Source organism: Cornus florida, unplaced genomic scaffold, assembly GCF_030987335.1.
Source record: "Cornus florida cultivar Cherokee Brave unplaced genomic scaffold, ASM3098733v1 CherokeeBrave_3.0.0_Hap2_Chr02, whole genome shotgun sequence".
In the NCBI taxonomy this organism is placed as follows: domain Eukaryota; kingdom Viridiplantae; phylum Streptophyta; class Magnoliopsida; order Cornales; family Cornaceae; genus Cornus; species Cornus florida.
The window spans coordinates 31,422,836-31,445,776 of NW_026775572.1; the positions used below are offsets into that span (position 1 = coordinate 31,422,836).

General features: G+C 27.0%; 1 protein-coding gene across 1 annotated transcript; it reads left to right on the top strand.

Annotated features, from left to right (window-relative positions):
* The first annotated feature begins 13,148 nt into the window (after positions 1 to 13,148).
* Positions 13,149 to 21,707, top strand: LOC132294562 (protein DEHYDRATION-INDUCED 19 homolog 3-like). Its single transcript, XM_059792469.1, has 5 exons — positions 13,149 to 13,512; positions 13,612 to 13,754; positions 14,288 to 14,365; positions 15,353 to 15,609; positions 21,362 to 21,707. The coding sequence occupies exons 1-5, from the start codon at positions 13,437 to 13,439 to the stop codon at positions 21,468 to 21,470; spliced, it is 663 nt and encodes a 220-aa protein (XP_059648452.1). The 5' UTR covers positions 13,149 to 13,436; the 3' UTR covers positions 21,471 to 21,707.
* The last annotated feature ends 1,234 nt before the right edge of the window (positions 21,708 to 22,941 follow it).

The window sequence follows — 22,941 nt, forward strand, 5'->3', positions numbered from 1 at the left end:
TCTACCGCAAATTAACTTTTATTATGAGTTTATTAATAAAATGAAATCTAATTAGACAAGGAAATATTTAAAGAAAATAAAATAATTTTATAAAACTTTATCACAAATTACCTATTTTTTCTAAAACTCTACTACAAATTAGCTTTTATTATGAGTTTCTTAATAAAATGAAATATAATTCGACAACGATATATTTAAATAAAATAAAATAATTTATATAAACATCTATAACAAATTACCAATTTGATTTTCAATAAAACACCTACCACACTGGACAAATATATATTTAAAAAGTTTTTATAAAACTCTAACAAAAATTACCTATTTATCTATTTATTGTGAGTTTATTAATAAAAGTAAATTTGATTAGAAAAGTATTGTTAATACAAAAAATTATTTATTAATTGATTTTAAATGAGTTTTAAAAAGATTTTCTATAAAACTCTAACACAAATTATCGATTTATCCATTGAGTATGAGTTTTTGAAAAAAAGAAAATCTAATTAGACAAAAATTATTAATATATAAAATATTTATTAATTGATATAAAAAGAGTTTTTAAAAGAGTTTCTATTAAACTCTAACACAAATTACCTATTCATTATTTTATTATGATTGTTTTAATAAAAAAAATCTAATTAGACAATAATTATTAATATAAAAAGTATTTTTAAAATGATATAAAAAATAATATAATTTTTCTAAAACTCTACCACAAATTACCTTTTATTATGTGTATTTTTTTAATAAAAGTTAATATAATTAGACAAAAATTATTAATATATGAAAATATTTATTAATTCGTATAAAAAGAGTTTTAAAAAATTTTCTATAAAACTCTAACACATATTATCTATTTATCTATTTATTAAGAGTTTTTTTGAATAAAAGAACATATAATTAAATAAGAATATATTTAAAGAAAATAAAAAATTTCTACAAAATCTATCATAAATTAGCTAACTCTAAAGTCTACCTAATAAAATACAAATTAACCTATTTATCTATTTATTATCATTAATTTTTTAATAAAATAAAATGCAATTAGACAAGAAATATTAATATAAAAAATATTTATTAATTGATATATAAAATAAAATATTTTTTCTACAACTCTACCACAAATTAGCTTTTATTATGAGTTTTTAATAAAATGAAATCTAATTAGACAATGATATATTTAAAGAAAATAAAATAATTCTATAAAACTCTATCACAAATTATCTATTTTTTAAAAAACTCTACCACAAATTAGTTTTTAATATGAGTTTCTTTATAAAACAAAATCTAATTATACAATAATATATTTAAATAATATAAAATAATTTTTATAAAACTCTATCACAAATTACCTATTTTATTTGTAATAAAACTAATATCACACCAAACAAAGATATATTTAAATATTTTCTATAATACTCTAATGCAAATTACCTATTTATTTATTTATTATTGGTTTTTTTAATAAAAGGAAACATTATTAGACTAGTATTATTACTATAAAAAAATTATTTATTAATTGATTTAATAAAAAGTTTTTAAAAGAGTTTCTATAAAATTATAACACAAATTACCTATTCATCTATTTATTATGAGTTTTTTAATAAAAGAAAATATAATTAGACAATAATTATTAATTTAAAAAATATTTATTAATTGATATAAAAAGAGTTTTTATTAAACTCTAACACAAATTACCTAATTATTTTTTTATTATGACTTTTTTAATAAAAGAAAATATAATTAGAAAATAATTATTAATATAAAAATATTTTTTAATTGATATAAAAAATAATATAATTTTTCTAAAATTCTACCACAAATTACCTTTTATTATGAATATTTTTTAATAAAAGGTAATCTAATTAGACAAGAATCTTTAATACATAAAAAATATTTTTTAATTCATATAAAAAGAGTTTTTAAAAGATTATCTATAAAACTCCAACACATATTATATATTTATTTATTTATTATGATTTTTTTAATAAAAAAAATATAATTAAACAAGAATATATTTAAAGAAAATAAAAAATTTCTATAAAATCTACCACAAATTAGCTAACTCTAAAATCTACCTAATAAAATTCAAATTAATCTATTTATCTATTTATTATTATTAATTTTTTAATAAAAGAAAATATAATTAGACAAGAATTATTAATATAAAAATTATTTATTAATTGATATATAAAATAAAATAATTTTTCTAAAACTCTACCACAAATTAGCTTTTATTGTGAGTTTCCTTATAAAATGAAATCTAATTAGACAAGGATGTATTTAAATAACATCAAATAATTCTGTAAAACTCTATCATAAATTATCTATTTTTTCTAAAACTCTACCACAAATTAGCTTTTATTTTGAGTTTCTTAATAAAATGAAATCTAATTGGACAAGGATATATATTTAAAGAAAATAAAATAATTTATACAAAACTCCATCATAAATTAACTATTTTATTTTCAATAAAACTTTATCACACTAGACAAATATATATTTAAAAAGTTTTTAAAAAACTCTAGCACAAATTACCTATTTATCAATTTATTATGAGTTTTTTAATAAAAGGAAATCTAATTAGACAAGAATTATTAATATAAAAAATATTTATTAATTGATATAAAAAGTTTTAAAAAGAATTTCCATTAAACTCTAAGACAAATTACCTATTTATTTCTTTATTATAAAATATATATTAATTGATATAAAAAGGTTTTTATAAAAATAGTTTCTATAAAACTTTAAAAATTACCTAATAAAATTAATTACAATAAAATATTTATTAATTGATGTAAAAGGAAAAGTTATATTTTTATAGATTATTATCATAATATAACAGCGGCCCAGTTATGATTTGTCATTATCAGGAGAGAACACATGGCATCGTTCTATCAATCGAAGAAGCTTATAAATAGAAGCATGGAAGAAGGAGGAAGTGGTACAGAAATTGAGAATTATAGAAATCCTGAATTCCAGTATTTTTTATTTATGTAAGAAAAATTATTAATTGATATAAAAAGAGTTTTTATCTATAAAATACAGAACTAGTATTTATTTATATGATATGAAAGAAAAATGGCCATTCTGATATATAAAAAATGGCCATTGTAAGAAACGAAATGTCACAATATTTTTTTTATACATCCCAAAGTGATGGAAAACAAAAAATATATATATCTTTTACGTATCCACCCAGTTTGTCAACCTTTTAGGAAATGATACAAAAAAACAAATGTCCTTGTACAAAATAGAAAAACCACCCACTATACAATATTTGGATTTATACCAACCAAGAAAAAGGAATTTTTATAAAAAAAAAAAAAAAAAAAAAAAAAAACCTCGATAAAACTCTAAAATCTACCTAATAAAATTTTAATTAACCTATTTATCTATTTATTATTATGAATAGTTAATAAAAGAAAATCTAATTAGACAAGAATTATTAATATAAAAATTATTTATTAATTGATGTATAAAATAAAATATTTTTTCTAAAACTTTACCACAAATTAGCTTTTATTATGAGTTTCTTAATAAAATGAAATCTAATTAGACAAAGATATATTTAAATAAAATAAAATAATTTATATAAAACTCTATCACAAATTACCTATTTTATTTTCAATAAAACTCTATCACATTAGACAAAGATATATTTAAAGAGTTTCTATAAAACTCTAACACAAATTACCTATTTTTTATGAGTTTTTTAATAAAAGGAAATTTAATTAGACAAGTATTATTAATACAAAAAATTATTTTTTAATTGATATAAAAAGAGATTTTAAAAGAGTTTATGTAAAACTCTAACACAAATTACCTATTTATCTATTATTATGAGTTTTTTTAATAAAATAAAATCTAATTAGACAAGTATTATGACTATAAAAAAAAATTTATTAACTGGTATAAAAAGAGTTTTTAAAATAGTTTCTATTAAACTCTAACACAAATTATTTATTAATTTATTTATTATGATTTTTTTAATAAAAGAAAATATAATTAGACAAAAATTATTAATATAAAAAATATTTTATTAATTGATATAAAAAATAAAATAATTTTTCTAAAAGTTTACCACAAATTAATTTTTATCATAAGTTTTTTTAATAAAAGGTAATCTAATTAGACAATAATTATTAATATATAAAAATATTTATTAATTCATATCAAAAAAGTTTTTAAAACATTTTCTGTAAACCTCTACCACATATTATCTATTTATCTATTTACTATGAGTTTTTTTTAATAAAAGAAATTATAATTAAAAAGGAATATATTAAAAGAAAATAAAAAATTTCTATAAAATCTATCACAAATTAGTTGTTTTATTTTGTATAAAACTCTATCGCATTATCTATTTATTATGAGTTTTTTAATAAAATAATATCTAATTAGACTACAATATATTTAAACAAAATTAATTAATTTGTATAAATTTCTACCACAAATTAACTATCTTATTTTTATAAAATTCTATCACATATAACCTATATTTATCTATTTATTATGAATATTTTTACAAAAAATAAAATAATTTTTATAAAACTTTACAACAAATATTTATTTTATTTTATTTTTTTAAACTATATCACATATAACATGTATTTATCTATTTATTATGAGTTTTTTAATATAAGAAAAATATAATTTGACAAGGATATATCTAAAGAAAATAAAATTTTTTTTTTTATTAAAGAGTTTATATAAAACTATAACACAAACTACCTATTTATCTATTTGTTATGAGTTTTTTAATAAAAGAAAATATAACTAGACAATAATTATTAATATAAAAAATATTTAATAACTGATATAAAAATTAAAATAATTTTTCTAAAACTCTAACATAAATTATCTTCTATTATGAGTTTTTTAATAAAAGAAAATCTAATTAGACAAGGATATAAATATTTAAAGAAAATAAATAATTTATATAAAATTTTACCACAAATTACTTATTTTATTTTCAATTAAAATATATTGTGTTAGACAAGGATATATTTAAGAGTTTCTATAAATCTCTAACACAAATTACCTAGACTCTACCACAAATTAACTATTTTATTTTCTTTAAAACTCTATCACATATAACCTGTATTTATCTTTAGACAAGGACATATTTAAAGAAAATAAAATATAACCTAGGGTTTTCCAAATAACCACAAACTCCATATAATAATTTGTAAGTTGAATTTTATTAGGTAATTTGTAAAAAAATTACATATATATATATATATATATATAATTTTTTAAATATTACCTAATAAAATTCAAATTACTGATTACCTAATAAAATTCGAATTACCTAAAATAATCTATTACTTTGAAAAACTTAAACTCTACCACAAATATTAAAAAAAATTATTAATTGATAAAAAAACTAAAACATAAATATTTCAGTATTAATAAAAAATCTAAAAGAATTTATTAGTTTACAAAATTCAAACTCTACCACCAATTTTAAAAAAAAAAAATCAGTATTTATTAGTTAATATAAAAAAAATTATTAATTAATATAAAAAGAGTTACAAAAAATTGTAATTTTTTGTAAGGTTTATTGTTACGGCTTCAAATCAACAATTAAAAAAAAAAAAATTTGAAAAAAAAAAATTTTATAAGTTACTAAACATTCACCACAGGAAATAAATATATATACTAGTGTGTGTGTGTGTGTGTGTGTGTATATATATATATATATATATATAAAGATAATTGTACAAAAAAGGTAAATATGAAGGTTAAATACATGTATGTACATATAGAAACAGTAAATAAAATAAAGATGTAAGAATTTTAAAGACTAATTTGGTTCTAAAATGTTATGTTTGAAAGTTCCATTAAAATAGGAAATATGTATTAATTATATTTTTTATGATTGGTTTTTCAACCAATGAGCTTTAGGTCAGGTTTGCTTTTATTGCTCAAAGATTGAATTTAAAATTCCCTTCCATTATCTTGATAAGTATCTCAAAAATATATTCAACGTATAAAAATGTGACACATAATTATTTTTAGGGTCCGTTTGGTTAGCGTTAAGTAACCAGAAAAGAAAATAAAAGAAAAATATTTAAATTTTTTGGAAGTTTGGTAGAAGGGAAAGTGAAAGTTTTCGGGAAAGTAAGATTCCCACATTTGAAAATTTTCCTCAAAATTTTTCGTGCAAAAAATGCAAGGAAATTGAGTTTCTCGCAAAAGGTGTGCACTTTGTATATTACTTTCCTATTATAGCCATGTTAGTTATCTCTTTTTCTTTACTTAATTATATAGACTTCTTTGAAAATGAGAGTTTATTTCTTCTATAAATTGTTTTTTTTTATAAAATCATGCATTACTAATTAAATTGTTTGTATTTTTTTTATATGTACATCCAAAATTAATTAATTTTTTCCTTTTATTTCTGAATTTTTTTTTTTTCATATTTTTTTTAAATGTCTTAAATAAGTAAAAATTTTTTTTCTATAATTGATAATGATTATGAGTTATTATATATATACATAACTATTTGTTGATAACAAGAGTGTTAGGTGAAAAATACTCTATATTATCTTAATACAATTTGTTTCATACTTAACATCAAATATTATCTTGAAATAAATAATTGATGATTAGTAAATAGTTTACATAATCTGTCTATGGCTTTATTTTCTCAGTGAGAAAGTTGTAATTAGATATTAGTATCCAGTTACATCATTTATAAATAAATAATAAATAATAAAATTAAAACTAACATAAAGAGAAAATAAATACTTGAACTTTGATAGTCCACCTTACCAAAAACTTATTTTTCTTACCTTAAAGATCGAGAATGCAAGTTTACACAGGAACAAGTGAATATATATAGAGAGAGAAGAAAATAAAAAAAATTATGTTATGATATCACATACTATTCTATTCCATATTTCACTATTTCCTTACTAAAATAAATAATTAAGTATAAATAATATTTATCAAACATAAATTTATTTATTTTTTTACTATTTAAAATTATAAGGGTATTTTCGGTAAGTATAAATAATATTTATCAAACATAAATTTATTTATTTTTTTACTATTTAAAATTATAAGGGTATTTTCGGTAAGTAGAATCATTTTCTTTTCCTTTTCATACTATCCAAACTAATAAAATAATATTTTCTTACGACTTTCTTCAAAATATTTCCTGCTAACCAAATGTATGATAGAAACTTGATTTTCCTTTCTTTCACTTCACTTTCTTTTACTTTCACTTTCCATAAAATTTTCTATCTAACCAAACGGACCATTATAGTTTGCCTCAAATATTATACTAGTGAAAAGAAAGCCTAAACCTCCCCTTTGATTTGGTTAATTTATTCCTTTTTAGGAGTATTTAATTTTCTATAAATAATTGGAATAATTTATTTCATTTTAGGACTCTTTAGTTTTTTATAAATAATTGTAGAAATATCGTAATAAAAGGTCAGCACCTCTTAAACAATTGTATCAATACAATTTCTTTCGATCGTATTTCCTAGTTAAACTTAATTCCTTTACTTTAATTCTAGTTTAATTCAACTTTCCTTTAGTTAATTATTATATTTTAATTCAACTTCTTTTATTAGTTATTCCCTTTTATTTTATTTGCATTCCTTTTGCAATATCAATTCCCATATTTTCCAAATTCTCGCAAATTCAATTCACGGTAATTCATTACAAGTAGCTACTTTGATTTTTATTTCAATCCCAGTTTTCAGTTTAATTCAAATTTCAGTTTCATTGCAATTCGTTCTTTCCTTTAAAGTCCTTTTTAATTAAGACAATTGAACCCATTAAATAAAAGAAAAAAAAAAAAAAAAAAAAAGATGAAGAAACTTTAGGCTTATTGCTGGTGTTCAAATTTGCACTAAAAGCTCAAACAAATTGGTAATATAAAAAACCAATATCAAACCCGATTCCTTTTTCATGCTTGATAATTTGTATTAATACAAATTTTTAGTATTTAATTTTCAATTTTAGCAAAATAGCACACTATCTATTGGGGTTGCAATAAAATGTAAAACAGCCACCTGCTTAAACACAAATACAAATGTGGTTAATTAACCTCAAGTTTGTTTTTATTGCTCACATATTAAACTAATAAAAAAGTAAATAAATAAAATCTTAACCTTTGCCTACTTGATAGTTAGAAAAGTCAAAAGTCAACTAATTAAAAAAAATAATGTCAAAACCATTATTTCCCTTTTTTTTTTTTTTTTTTTTTTTTTTTTTTTTTTTTGTGTGACAATCGTGAGTGTCTGGTTGGGCGCACATCGATTAATCCCACAAGGTTTTAAAGTTAACGGGTGGCTTTGAAGTGGCCTTGAGGAGACTCGAACAGATAACTATTATACCACAAATTAGCTGTTTTATTTTATATAAAACTTTATCACATTATTTATTTATTATGATTTTTTTAATAAAATAAAATCTAATTAGACTAGAATATGTTTAAACAAAATAAATTAATTTTTATAAAATTCTACCACAAATTAGTTATTTTATTTTATATAAAACTCTGTCACATATAACCTATATTTATCTATTTATTATGAATATTTTTACAAAAAATAAAAAAATTTATATAAAACTTTACAACAAATTATCTATTTTATTTTATTTTTAAACTCTTTCACATATAACATTTATTTATCTATTTATTCCGAGTTTTTTAATAAAAGAAAATATAATTAGATAAGGATATATTTAAAGAAAATAATTTTTTTTTTTAAAAGAGTTTATATAAAACTTTAACACAAATTACTTGTTTGTCTATTTGTTATGAGTTTTTTTAATAAAAGAAAATATAACTAGACAAGAATTATTAATATAAAAATATTTAATAATTGATATAAAAAATAAATTTTTTTTTAAATCTCTACCCCAAATTATCTTTTATTATGAGTTTTTTTTAATAAAATAAAATCTAATTAGACAAGGATATATATAATTAAAGAAAATAAATAATTTATATAAAATTCTACCACAAATTACCTATTTTATTTTTAATTAAACTCTATCACATTAGACAAGGATATATTTAAAGAGATTTTATAAAACTCTAACACAAATTACATAGACTCTATCACAAATTAACTATTTTATTTTCTTTGTATTTATCTTTAGACAATGATATATTTAAAGAAAATAAAATATAACCTAGAGTCTTCCAAAAAAACTACAAACTCCATATAATAAAAATTTATATCAATTTCAATCTAATGTACTATTAGTATAATTGAATTTCTATTTTAAAATTTAATTAAAAATTAATATAATTGAATTTCTATTGTAAATTTAAAATTATACTAAATTTCAAATTACCTAATAAAATTCAAATCTATACTATTATATATATATTTTTAAATATTACCTAATAAAATTCAAATTATTAATTACCTAATAAAATTTACATTACCTAAAAAAATTTATTACTTTGCAAAACTCAAACTCTACAACAAATATTAAAAAATATATATTAATTAAAAAAAGTAAAATATAAATATTTCAGTATTAATATAAAAACCTAAAAGAATTTAAAAAAAAAAAAAAAAAAATTCAGTTACGAAACATTCACACGTGCGACACGTGCCTTTTCCTAATATTTACATACTAATATATATATATATATAAAATTGTTCAAAAAGGTAAATATGAAGGTTATATACATGTATGTGTATATATACAAACAGGAAAGAAAATAAAGATGTAAGAATTTTAAAGACTAATTTGATTCTAAAATGTTAAGTTTGAAAGTTTCATTAAAATAGGAAATATGTATTAATTATACTTTTTAGTTTGCGTCAAATATTATACTACTGAAAAGAAAGCCTAAACCTCCCCCTTTGATTTGGTTAATTTATTCCATTTTAGGACTATTTAGTTTTATATAAATAATTGGAATAATTTATTTCATTTTAGGACTCTTTAGTTTTCTATAAATAATTGTAGAAATATTATTGTAAAAGAATTGTATCAATACAATTTCTTTCGATCATGTTTCCTAGTTAAACTTAATTCCTTTAGTTTAATTCGGCTCTCATAGTTTAATTCAACTTTCCTTTAGTTAATTATTATATTTTAATTCAACTTCTTTTATTAGTTATTCCCTTATATTTTATTTGCATTCCTTTTGCAATATCAATTCCCATATTTTCCAAATTCTCGCAAATTCAATTCACGAATTACAGTTTTCATTTTAATTCGTTCTTCCCTTTAAAGTCCTTTTTAGTTAAGACAATTCAACCCATTAAATAAAAGAAGCAAAAAAATAAGATGAAGAAACCTTAGGCTTATTGATAGTGCTCAAATTTGCACTAAAAGCTCAAACAAATAGGTAATATAACAAAACCAATATCAAACCCGATTCCTTTTTCATGCTTGATAATTTGTATTAATACAAATTTTTAGTACTTAATTTTTAATTTGTATCAAAATAGCACATTATTTATTGGGATTGCAATAGAATGTAAAACAGCCACATGCTTAAATACAAATACAAATGTGATTAATTAACTCGTGATCAAGCAGCCCTATGTCTATATCAATTATTGAGTAATCGGAGATGAAAAGAAAGACCGGAAATTTTGTGAACAATGCAGAGTTGAATTTGTTAAGTCTCGGCCCCCTTTTTCTAGAAGTTAGTTACTACATGAGCAACCGAAGATGCTTTTAAGTTAAAAAGAAAAAAGATACACTAATTAATCCAATTGTCACAAAAATACATATATAAATTGTATTTCAAGTGAAGTTAGAGTAAGTAGAAAATTCGAAAAAAACAAAAGGAATACACTGATTAATCCCATGGTCACAAAAAAAGACATATATAAATTGTATTGTATTTCAAGTGAAGTTAGAATAAGTAATAAATTCACTCAAAAGTTTTCATATAAGGTCACTTAAACAAAATAATAATAATCATCCTAATAGAGATAAAATAATTAACATAGACCGTATAATTAAAAACATATATATTTATCCCACATGCTTCTATACTTTGTCAGCCTCTTCTTCGTGCAATTTTTTGGTGACCGACTCCTCTTCATAGTGATCACAGAGACCCTTTAACACTTTGATGCACTCTGGAGCAAGATCAACTAATTGTTTGTAAGCCAAGATGGTAATTGCGAGACCAATAAGAAATAAAAAAAGTGAAACAATACAATTGCTGAGAGAGCCGTCACTTTGTAGATTTTGTAGAATACCAAACATCAGCAAAGGCATTCCGAACACACAGATGATAGCATAAAACACAGAGGCTAGCACAGATAACACCCAGATGATCACTTCTGAACAATCCTCCATCATAACGTTGTTATGTCTTCCTCTGCCGACAGACCTTCTAGGATAATCCCCAATCTAATTAGGGTTGCCGCTGCTTTTTATGTATAATATGTAGATATATTTATATAGAGGACTTTTCATTCCTATCCTCTAAAATTTAAAATATATTTGGATTTGAAACATAGGTAAACGACGTCGTGAAAACGTTAGTGATTCAATTCGCAGCAAAATTACCAAACAGAGCCTAATGATGCAAGCATGATAATCATTAACAAAAATGGACACACGAACATGTAAAAAATTCAACAGAAAAGTTCTGGACAAAAAAGGACATTCCCACTGACTATATGGTTTAAATTTGCCCTAATTAATAACACACCACAGCACGACAATGGGACACCTGTCCGGCTGTTTTCCTTCAGCCCCTATTAAATTATCAATTTATAAAAGGGTTAAATATTTCTACCATCTTCAAGTTTGTTTTTATTGCTTCCAGATTAAATTAATAAAAAATAAAATAAATAAAATCTAAACCTTTGCCCTGACACCCCTTGTTACTTCATACTTAAGAAAAGTCAAAAGTCAACTAATTAAAAAATATAAAATCAAAATCATCATTTCCATTTTTTTTTTTTTTTTTTTTTTTTGTGACAATAGTGAGTGTTTGGTTTGGGCAGTTTGGGCACACCCTGATTAATCCCACAGGTCCTGGAGTTAACGATTAGGCAAACCTCCAATGGTCTTAAGGAAATTCGAACGGATGATCATTAGAGAACAAACTCAAAGCCTGACCAACTGATCCATCCTGTAGGGTTTACCATTTCTCAATTTAAGTCATTTTAATTTGGACACAAATATCAATCTAAATTAACTTAGATATATCATTTTAATTCAAGCATAAACCATGAATAAAAAAAGTGCAGGTACCATATATGTAAGAATCTGGAATACACACAACATGATTAGGCATCTCATGAAAAATTCGAAAAATAACATCTAAGGTTCCCAATCTGATTTGGTTCCTGATTTATTCTTTAAATCAATTCAATGAAATTATTATAAAATTAATTTTGAGTCATGATACACAATTTAGTTTATTAAGTCAATAATATAAATCACGATTACTTAATATATTTTATATAATGTTTATAACACGATGTCATCTATTTTCTCTATCTATTATTATTTTATTTTATTTTTCCTTTGTCTTCTTTCGTTTTATGAATTGAATGGATGGGAAACATTAAAACATTAATTAGCATGAAACATATAATTAGTTTTATCAATCATATGCTTCAATTAAAAATCCAACAATATGTTAATATAATTTTACAATTTGTTTAATATATGTCTTAATTAAACAACCGACTCATTGAAAAATGAAACAAAAAAAAAGCCAAGATTTACCTCATCTATGGCCTAGTTAGTTTCAAACTCATTTATGAACTCATACATCTCATCTCACTAGTAAAAGATAATTTTGGTATTATATTTTTTTTAATTAGTTAATTTTTGACTTTTTAACAGTCAATTAACAAGTGTCACAACAAAATTAGATATTAATTTAATCTGTGAATAATATAGACAATTTTTTTATTTATTTTTAATTACCCGTATGTTTTCGTCTCATATCTAATTTAATCTCAACAAAAGTTGACGCACCACGAAAAACAAGGTGACAAATTGGTTTCATATCCAATTTAATCTTTGTAACATTACTGTAAATAGAATCCTCAATAAATTGTGGCAAAAAAAAATCATTATATAGACATACATTATTTAGAATGTTTTCTGTTTCCTGTTTTTCTGATACATATGTTGTCATAAATTCATAAACAAAAAACAAAAGAAACAGATAAAGGGTGAGTATAAAAACGGTCTGTACAAAGAAGCTCTCTCCTCCTTTCGGTGATTTCACCTGCTCTGCTCTTTTGTTTCGTTGTTTCAGCTCTCTCTCTCACTCCTCACGAATCAAACACCTCCCCATCTCTCTCGATATCTCTCTCATTTCCAAATCGCCTTTAGGGTTTTGCATCCATTTTTTCTAAATCAAATATTAGAGTCCAACAAAGCTAATCACTTGAAAACCTAATTCATTGGCAGTCGAACTGCTTTGATTTTCTCTCTCTGATTGTCGATTGAACAAAGTCATGGACGCTGATTCGTGGAGTGCTCGTCTGTCTTATGCCTCAAAGCGGTACCAATCAGCTCTTCAATCGCGATCTGGTGAGCTCCAGATTCTTCCATTTACGGGTTTTGATGAACATGTGTTTGCGAATGTGTGTGTTTGTTGATCTAATTGAAATGGGTTTGTATTTGGTGCAGATATGTTCATGGGTTTTGAAGAAATTGATGGAGATGATGATATAAGAGAGGAGTTTCCTTGCCCGTTCTGTTCAGAGTATTTTGATATCGTCGGATTGTGTTGTCATATTGACGACGAGCATCCTGTAGAGGCAAAGCATGGGGTATTACTAATTTTTTTGTCACATGATGATCATTTTTCACATCTTACACTAGATAACTTTGCAAAGTTTAGATTTTTATTTATAAGTATATTCAATTTTTTTCCTTTTATTTCATTTTTCTTTTGGGGGCTTGGTTCGGTCCATATACAAGTTTATCAGAATGCTTTTATTCGTTTTGTTTTTTTGTTTTTTTATTTTTTGTTTTTTTGTTTTTTTGTTTTTTGGGTATCAGGTGGAAGCATTAAAGGAAATATATACAAAAGATGTCTTTCCTTTGGTTTTGCAAATATTTTCCTTGTGTTTATGAGTGTTTCTTTGTTTCAAAGATTCCCATGTCAATTATTGGATAAGACTGATATTGGGGGTATAATCATACCTTGTGTGAGCCAGGATATGGAGGCTTGTGGTTTTTCTTTGAAACTGCATACATGTCTTTTTTGTTTTTTGAGCAGTATAATGAAAAGTTTTTGTTGATTGGGGAGGTTTGATTTTTTGAGCTTATCTTGCTAAAAGTGAAGGCTTTCTCCTTGCAGGTGTGCCCAGTTTGTGCAATGAGGGTGGGGGTTGACATGGTTGCACATATAACGCTGCAACACGGAAACATTCTCAAGATATCCTTTTAGTTGGTATTTTTTTGTTTTTGGCTTTTGATTCTTGCACTTCTGTTACATGGATTCATGTACATGTATTGTTGGTAAGGGTGTGTGTATCCAAGTATCGGATTTGTCTGAACCCCAAATTTTAGGAACCAGGGAATTTGCTTGAAATGTGTCCAAAAGTTGAGTATGGATACCTAGACATGTTCTACTCATTTAGGTATCTAATATTGTAATGTTTGATGTTTTGTTATATAAGGATAAATATAATTAGAATTTAAATTAAATGTGACGTGGTGAAAGAACAAAAGTTTTTCTATTAGGAATACTTCTCTTTATCAAATTTGAACTATTTCTATTCTGCTTTCAATGTTACATGTAGAGATTTGGGTTTGTGCGTTGAACATGTCTCATATCCATGTGGCCATGCCCATGTAACGTTGTGCCGACACAAGTACCTTGGATGAACAAGACAGTCCATGAAAACAGCTTGTACTGATCGCTGATCAGTTTGCTCATTTTGTCACTTCAAGAATAGTTCTTGTCCATGTAACATGTCCTTTGCTTCCAAAAACGTTCTTTCTATGTGATGTTTTAGTCATTTGTCACACAGAACTATGAATCTTAATGATTTTCCTGATTAAAATGATTTTTCTTTTTTTGGCATTTATGTGAAAGGACAACTTACTGTGAAGTTTTTGGAAAGATTAGCAGCTCTCTAGCATGCTTACGCATGTGCCTGTATATATCTCTATCTAAATTCTTCTCTTTTTTCCTCTATTGATTTTCTGCCAAAGTTGGTGCAAAACCCTTAAATATATTACACTTGTCAAGTTCAACTGACTAATTTATAGCAATGAATATTTGACCACTTCGAGGATATGAATATTTGAATGTTTGACCACTAATTTATAGCAATGAATGTATAAGCCTTAAGCATATGAATATTTGACCACTTTGAGGATTCGACCATATGCTCTGAACTCCTTAACTAGAGATTACATGCAGCGCAAGAGGAAATCCCGTAAAGGTGGAGCCCATTCAACACTTTCTTTGTTGAGGAGGGAACTGCGAGAAGGAAATTTGCAGTCCCTCTTTGGAGGGTCCTCCCGTATAGTTTCTTCAGCTAACGTGGCACCTGATCCATTGTTGTCATCATTTATTTTGCCTATGGGTGATGATTTTGGGAGTTTTCAGCCTCAGTCTTCGGCTGAAACAATCTCAGTCAAGAAAAGTTCTAGTGAGAATGCTTCAGAAAGGTATGTAATTACGTTTTTTTCTTACCTCCTTGTTTGTTGAATGTGAAACCTTCTATACTTTCCTAATTAATCTTGTACTAGAAAACTGAATAATGTATGTTAGGTTCTCACTCATTAATGAAAAACCATTGTTTGTTAGTTGATTTTGTTATTTAGAGGGCGAATGACCCTGATCCATGGTTTCAAATATTGACTCACATTATTTCTCAACAATATATTCATGTGTTCTTTACCATATCTATCTACGTTAAAATTTTGTTCTTCCCCTAGTAATACCCTAAAACTCTTCCTCGTTAATACAATAATCGGTATCATTGCACGTGGTCATCCTTCTTAGTCAAATTATTCTCATTTTATCTAATAGATGCCGCTTTAACTGTTTCACATCTTTAGGCATTTTAATTTTGTTGTTCATTGTTGTACCACACACCATCTTAACATCTGCCTTGAAACATATTCATTTTATGAACATTTTGTTTTTTAGCCACCCAACCTTCTGTATCGTACATAAAGCCATCCCAATAATGAATAACCTTAAATTTTTTATTGTACAGGTTTACATTGATTGCACAATGAACATAATTTATATGACTAAATTTACCAATACTAAAATTCTTTCCAATTTCTTCATTAGTTTTCTTCTTCATAATAAGAAATGTAAATAAGATCTGAATTTTGATCAAGTGGAGGTTTTTAGGAGAAGATTTGAGGAAGGTCCAGAGCAAATCAACCTAACTTTCGAAGGGTAAGCCAAGTTTAATGTTATCAGGCGATTTGCATTTTGGATAACATGTTCAAAACCATGGTACTTCGGTTCCATAAAACAAAGTTTAGTGCAACTCCGATGGATTGGTTTAGGTTAGAGATTAACCCAAATAAACCTGAAGAATGCCATCCCCAAGCATGACCTAACCTGACCTGCCTCAAACCGAGCTCAAGAGCTCAGTCTCCCAGATAACTTGTGTCCAAGAAAGGTGGCTTTCATTGCATTTGGTTGCCAGATCATAGCTTTTGTTCAAGAAAGGTAAACCAACAACAACAACCAAGCCTTCTTTCCAACTATTTGGGGTCGGCTGAGGAAGGTAAACCAAATTTCTTAAATTCAAACAGGAAAAAGAAAAAAGAAAATCCAAGATTCTTCTTTTATATAATTAATCAAAATAAATTTATTTATAAATAATAATAAACCAAAAATTCTAGATTCAAACAAGAAATCAAGTGAAAGGGTAGAAAATATTTAAGGCATGGGTAAAATTATGATATGAGTGAGAAAAGCTCTAGTGCGTGTGGGAGCTCTATTTTGAGTGCCACCTTGTACATAATTGTTTGCTTAGTATTACAAATGTTCTTTTCTCCTGTTAACAAGTGCGCAAGTGTGTGGGGGTGTGTGTAAGCCAAGTGCGGGTGAAAGCCAAGTTAGGCAGGCAAAAATCTTGTTGTTAGGGGTACAATGCCCTTGTGTCGCATGGGCTTTTGGTTGGAACGAAAAAAGGAAACTCTTGTCCCGTGACCGGTGACAGTGGTTAAGTGATAGCTTATGAAGGTGAAGAGTGTTATTAATGTTGTTTGGAAACACTAAAGGTCTAGTTAAGGAAGCTTTTCAGGTCATTAGTGATTGTATTATAAATGGACGACATCCACTAAAATTTTTCTCTAGCTTTGAAGAGTTTCTCCTTTCTAGATCTTCCTTAAAAAATCTAGGTTTCAACAGTAACTGGACTAGTACCAGTTTTTACTTACAGTAGTAAGTGGATTGTTTGCATCTAGGAGTATCAAATTTGTTTCCATAATACGTTCTTCTTGTGGATCTGTGGATGTGTAAGGAAGCAACTCCGAGGGGAATCCTGGAGACCCAGGAGACATCTCAAGCCATAAATATAGGCAACATGATTAAAAGAGAGAATGCTAAGAATCTGCAAAAACAGATTAGTCAGCTGTGAACTTAGTTAAAACATTAGAGAACTATTTGTATATGGAAGACAATAAACACATTTTCAGCCCCTATTCCCCATATCAGGAGAGCAATATAAAGTGTGGAAACGTGGCAGATGAAATGAAACAAACACATTAATCAGCTGTGAACTTGGTTAAAACATTAAAGAACTATTTGTATATGGAAGACAATAAACACATTTTCAGCCCCTATTCCCCATATCAGGAGAGCAATATAAAGTGTGGAAACGTGGCAGATGAAATGAAACAAACACATTAATCAGCTGTGAACTTGGTTAAAACATTAAAGAACTATTTGTATATGGAAGACAATAAACACATTTTCAGCCCCTATTCCCTATACCAGCAGAGCAATATAAAGTGTGGAAACGTGGCAGATGACATGAATGAGTTCCATGATCAGAATAGGTTGAAAATTGACTAAAATTAAATGCCAAGGATACGGAGTATGTAGAGAATAAAAGGCATGCCAGTGGCTTTTAAGAAAAATACGTATGCGAGGAGAGGTTTCCAACTGACACTTATTTTGAATTAGACAAAAAGGAATATTGGACCCTATGGAATCATCATTAAGATTGGAGCAAATGTTTCTCAAACTGACTTTTCACAACACTTGGGTAGCGTTATCCCTAAATTTACATTTAAGCTTTCAGTTTTGTATTCATACCACGAGAGTAAGAAAGTAAGAGCTACAGGTCAGTGCTAAAACTCAGGAACAAGTTTTCTTCAAGAAAGGGTGATTGGGTGCCAACTATTTAATGGTGCTTAAAAGTATCTTGTTATCAATGAAAAGTCAAAGAGTTAATCTTGTGTCTGTAAAAACAGTAATAAAGGTCTAAAAATATTTGGTGATAGTTTAGGAAAGTGAAAGTGTTGCTAATGTTGTCTTATGTGAGAACATCAAAGTTTCCTTATCAAAAAAAAGTGTGAGAACATCAAAGGTTGTTTAGCAAAGTTTATGGTGTCAGTAGTGATCCTATTATAAAAGGACAACACCTTTATTCTAGCAATTTTCCTCCAGGTCAGTGCTAAAACTCAGGAACAAGTTTTCTTCAAGTAAGGGTGATTGGGTGCCAACAATTTAATGGTGCTTAAAAGTATATTGTTATCAATGAAAAGTCAAAGAGTTAATCTTGTGTCTGTGAAAACAGTAATAAAGGTCTGAAAATACGTGGTGATAGTTTAGGAAATTGAAAGTTTTGCTAATGTTGTCTTGTGTGAGAACATCAAAGGTTTGTTTAGCAAAGTTTATGGTGTCATTAGTGATCGTATTATAAAAGGACAACTCCTTTATTCTAGCAATTTTCTTCCAGTATGATTTGGTGTTTTATCAATTTATGAACTGTTTTCGGTTCCAAGGCTTTTTTCAGATTTTCCTTTTGAAATATAGGCTTCTACATTGATTAGAATAATAGCATTCTGTACTTATTGGTGGAAGGAGACTCTGTCCTCTCTCTATTTGCATCATTAGTGGCAAAGTGTTATTAGGGACTGTACATAACACAATAGAAGAACCAAAACACAAGTTACATGTAACATTTTCCTGTAGATATGTTATATCCTCTTCCAGGAGGTTTGCCTAGAAGCAGCCACCCTTGAAAGAGTGTGTAAAAGAGGGGAGCATTCCACCTTACATGGAAGCACCCTTCGTGAGCAGCGGTGGACGAAGCGGAAGCGAGAATGTTAGCTTGTGTAACCCAACATTGGTGAGAATCCAATGCCCTGAAAACCTAGGGGTTCCTCTGCAAGGTTTATCCACCCAGGGTGATGCAAGGCCTAAGATCAGAAAGGCATAGTCGTTGGAGAACAAATGAACCATCATATTTAGATACAGGCACGGGGATCAAAATTTCATTTTGTTTTAATCAATATTGCCAAAAGATCTCTGTTTTTCAGTGAGCCGATACTTAATATAGTTGAAACTGCAACCTGTATTTTTACTGGGAATGAAGTAGTTTCTTTTGACTCCGACCAAAAAATGGTTGAAACATACCAAAACGGAGTGTAAGTTTGAGTCCCTATAGGGACATATTATGGATAATAGGTGCGTGTGTGTTTGCTTTAAAAGGATTGAAAGGCATAGTTGTTGGACAACAAGTAAACCATCATATTTAGATACAGGCACGGGGATCAAAATTTCATTTTGTTTTAATCAATATTGCCAAAAGATCTCCGTTTTTCAGTGAGCCGAAACTTAATATAGTTGAAACTGCAATTTTTATTTTTACTGGGAATGAAGTAGTTTCTTTTGACACCGACCAAAAAATGGTTGAAACATACCAAAACCGAGTGTAAGTTCAAGTCCCTAAAGGGACATATTGTGGATAATAGGGGCGTGTGTGTTTGCTTTAAAAGGATTGAATTTATCTTTGTTAATCGCAATACAGGTGACTGTTAAAAGGTAGTAGTCCATATCTTCCTCAAAATAAGAGGCAGATTGATGTACTAAAACCTAACTAGACAAGAATATCATTTTAGAAATAAGAGGCAGATTGACGTGCTAAAACCTAACAAGACAAGAAAATCATTTTAGATTTTTCCAAGAAATAGCGCTTAATGAGTAGTAGGAGTGGAAATAGCACCTAATGAGTAGTAGTAGTGGAAACCATCTACCAAAAGCTTAAGCTGTTAGAGGGTGTAACCTAAATGTATAAATCCTTCAACATGCCCCCTCAATTGTGGCATTCTTTTTGTCCAACACAGTGTTTCAATTTTAATTATCAGGGTGATAGTGAGGGTTGAACATGAGAACCTTTGGCTCTGATACCATGTTATATACCATCTACTCCAAAAGCTTAAGTTGTTGGAGAGGGTGTAACTTATATATATAAATCCTTTAGTAGTAAAGAATTGTTTTTATAATGTGATGGCTTGGCTTACATGTATTTATTTCTCAATTCTATCCTAGTGTGCTCTCTTGTAAGCTTGAAATGTATTCTGTTTTTTTATTGGTTGGTTTATAGTTTAAAGCATTTATGTATTTTACTTCATGTTTCCAAGTGTTGGCAGGATGTTCCATTTTTTGGTGTTTCTCCACACCTTTGTCTAAGGTTTCCATCTAATCCATTTCATAGCTTTTTAAATCACTGCAAAGTGCAAACCCATCATAGTTGGAAAATCTCGTGGGTAGAAACAAGCATATAGCTCCTTGCTACAACAGTAGTGAAAGATGTAAAATGGGGCATTTGCAGGCATTGCACGCAAGAAACCTATCAACAAATGTTGCATAGGGAATACCATATAAATAAACACTGAAACAAGAAGCAACCAATGAAGAAAATATCAAATAGAATGGAAACCAAATGGAAAGGAAGAATCAATCTTTGAAATGCAAAATACTCTCTTGATCATCTCTAGCATTTTTTTTTTCTTTCTGATAATTGGTAAACTCCCACCTTCAATAATTTTTGTTTGTGATAGAACTTACAGTGTGTTTGCGTCTGAGGGAAAAAGAAAAACTCACAAAGATAAAAGATAATCATAAAATAGGTAATAGGGGAAGACGTTATGGGAAAATTCATGGGGGTGTCGATCTACATTTCTGCCATGTTAAACCATCTAATTATTGTACTTTTTAAATTTTTTTTTTTTTTTAAATTGTAGTTTTAATATATATTTTTTTCCGCTGAATGATTTTTCTTTTCTTTTTATGGGGCAATTCATCCACGCTATTATGGTTTCTGTATATCTGGCAATTATGTAGGTGTTATAATGGATTGTGGTTTCATACTGTTTCTGTTGATGTGCTTTTACTACCTCAGAATTATTTAGTTCCGAATCTAATATTGGCTTGTGACAGGAATTCCAAATCACCTCCCTTATCGACCAAGGATCAGGAAGAAAAGGCAAGGAGATGTGAATTTGTTCAGGGAATGTTGTTTTCCACCATTCTTGATGACAACTTATGAAGAAGATATGTATCATGGCTGCTGCTGTTGTGGGCTTTTATTACAGCCACGAGCTCCTGAAGCGGTTTGTTTGTAGTGTCTGCCTATGTATTAAAGCAGGGAGTGAAATAACAGGTAGTAGTAAATGTAATATATATTGCATGTGAAATCTTTGTAGCCAGGCAGAGTCATTGACTCCATATTCCATTTTCATTCCAGTTCATGCTTAATCGAGAAGATAATAAACTTATTTCGATACTTGTCTTTGCAGCTTCTCTCTGTATTGAGTTTCTTCCTTAAGACCTATCTTCATATAGAAGGATATCTACGCGTCTGATTGGATAACAACTTTCTGTTATTTTTTTTTCTGTTAAAAGCCTGAAAAATGTACACGAAAACCAGCACATCTGCATATCGGGTTTGATAAATAATGATAATTCTGTGTACGTTCTTTTTCCGTTTCCGGTGGCAACAAGTCGGCAACGGTGATGGGAGGTTTTCTTGCACAGCTCAAATCCTCTCATGCAACTATAAGATAAAATGGATTTGACTGAATGCAGAAGTTGATATTTCATCAAGGGAGATAATATTGTCATTTTGAAAAGTGTTGGGGAATACCGAATTACCACCTTGAAGTTGGAATCAGATATATATATATATATATATAATTGATACTCACACGCCTCAACGGCTATTCTAAAGAGCAAACATGTACCCGCTATTCTTTTTATTATTATTAAATTCGGACCTAAGGGTGTGAAAAAAAGGTGAAGGTACTTGAAAATATTGGGAAAGGATGATGCTTGCCTCCTACCCATAAAGAATGATGTTCCTTCTAGAAGATGAAAGTTTAACGCATGTTTTAATAATATAATTAATATTAAAATTAAAATTAAAATAAAAATTTGACCAATTTTTAACGGGTTAACCATTTAAAACCCATCTGAAATCCCCTCTTAACCTCTAATCCAGAAAGGCCCTAATGTGCCTCCCCACCGCCGCCACCACCGCCACTCCCTCTTTCTCTCTCCACTGACCCCTCTCCCCGCCACCACTGCCCCCCACCCTCTTTCTCTTTTCCCCCACTCAATCAATTGTATTAGTGTTTTATTGCCGGCTTGGTTTGTAACTTTCAAAATAATTTTTTGTTTTAAAAAAACTGTACAAAAAATTCTGCTTGGTTTAGTTTTTTGAAAACTAAGTAGAGATTTATGTGTATGTGAGGAAGATGGAGAGCAGACGGTGATGGGTGCAGTGAAACACTTACCTGACTCAAACAAGATATTTAACAAATTATTGGAAGTCTAAAAATATAGAAAATCAGTAATCAGAATTATATGTATGTAGAAACCCTAAAAATAGGCTAGATTTTGGTTAACCCTGGAGAGAAATAAAACCCAATTAAAAACAGGTTGAATCCACTACTAATATCCTTTTAATAATATTTTAAATTTGGAACAGGTGGTGTTATTTACTTGGTCCACGTCACTCA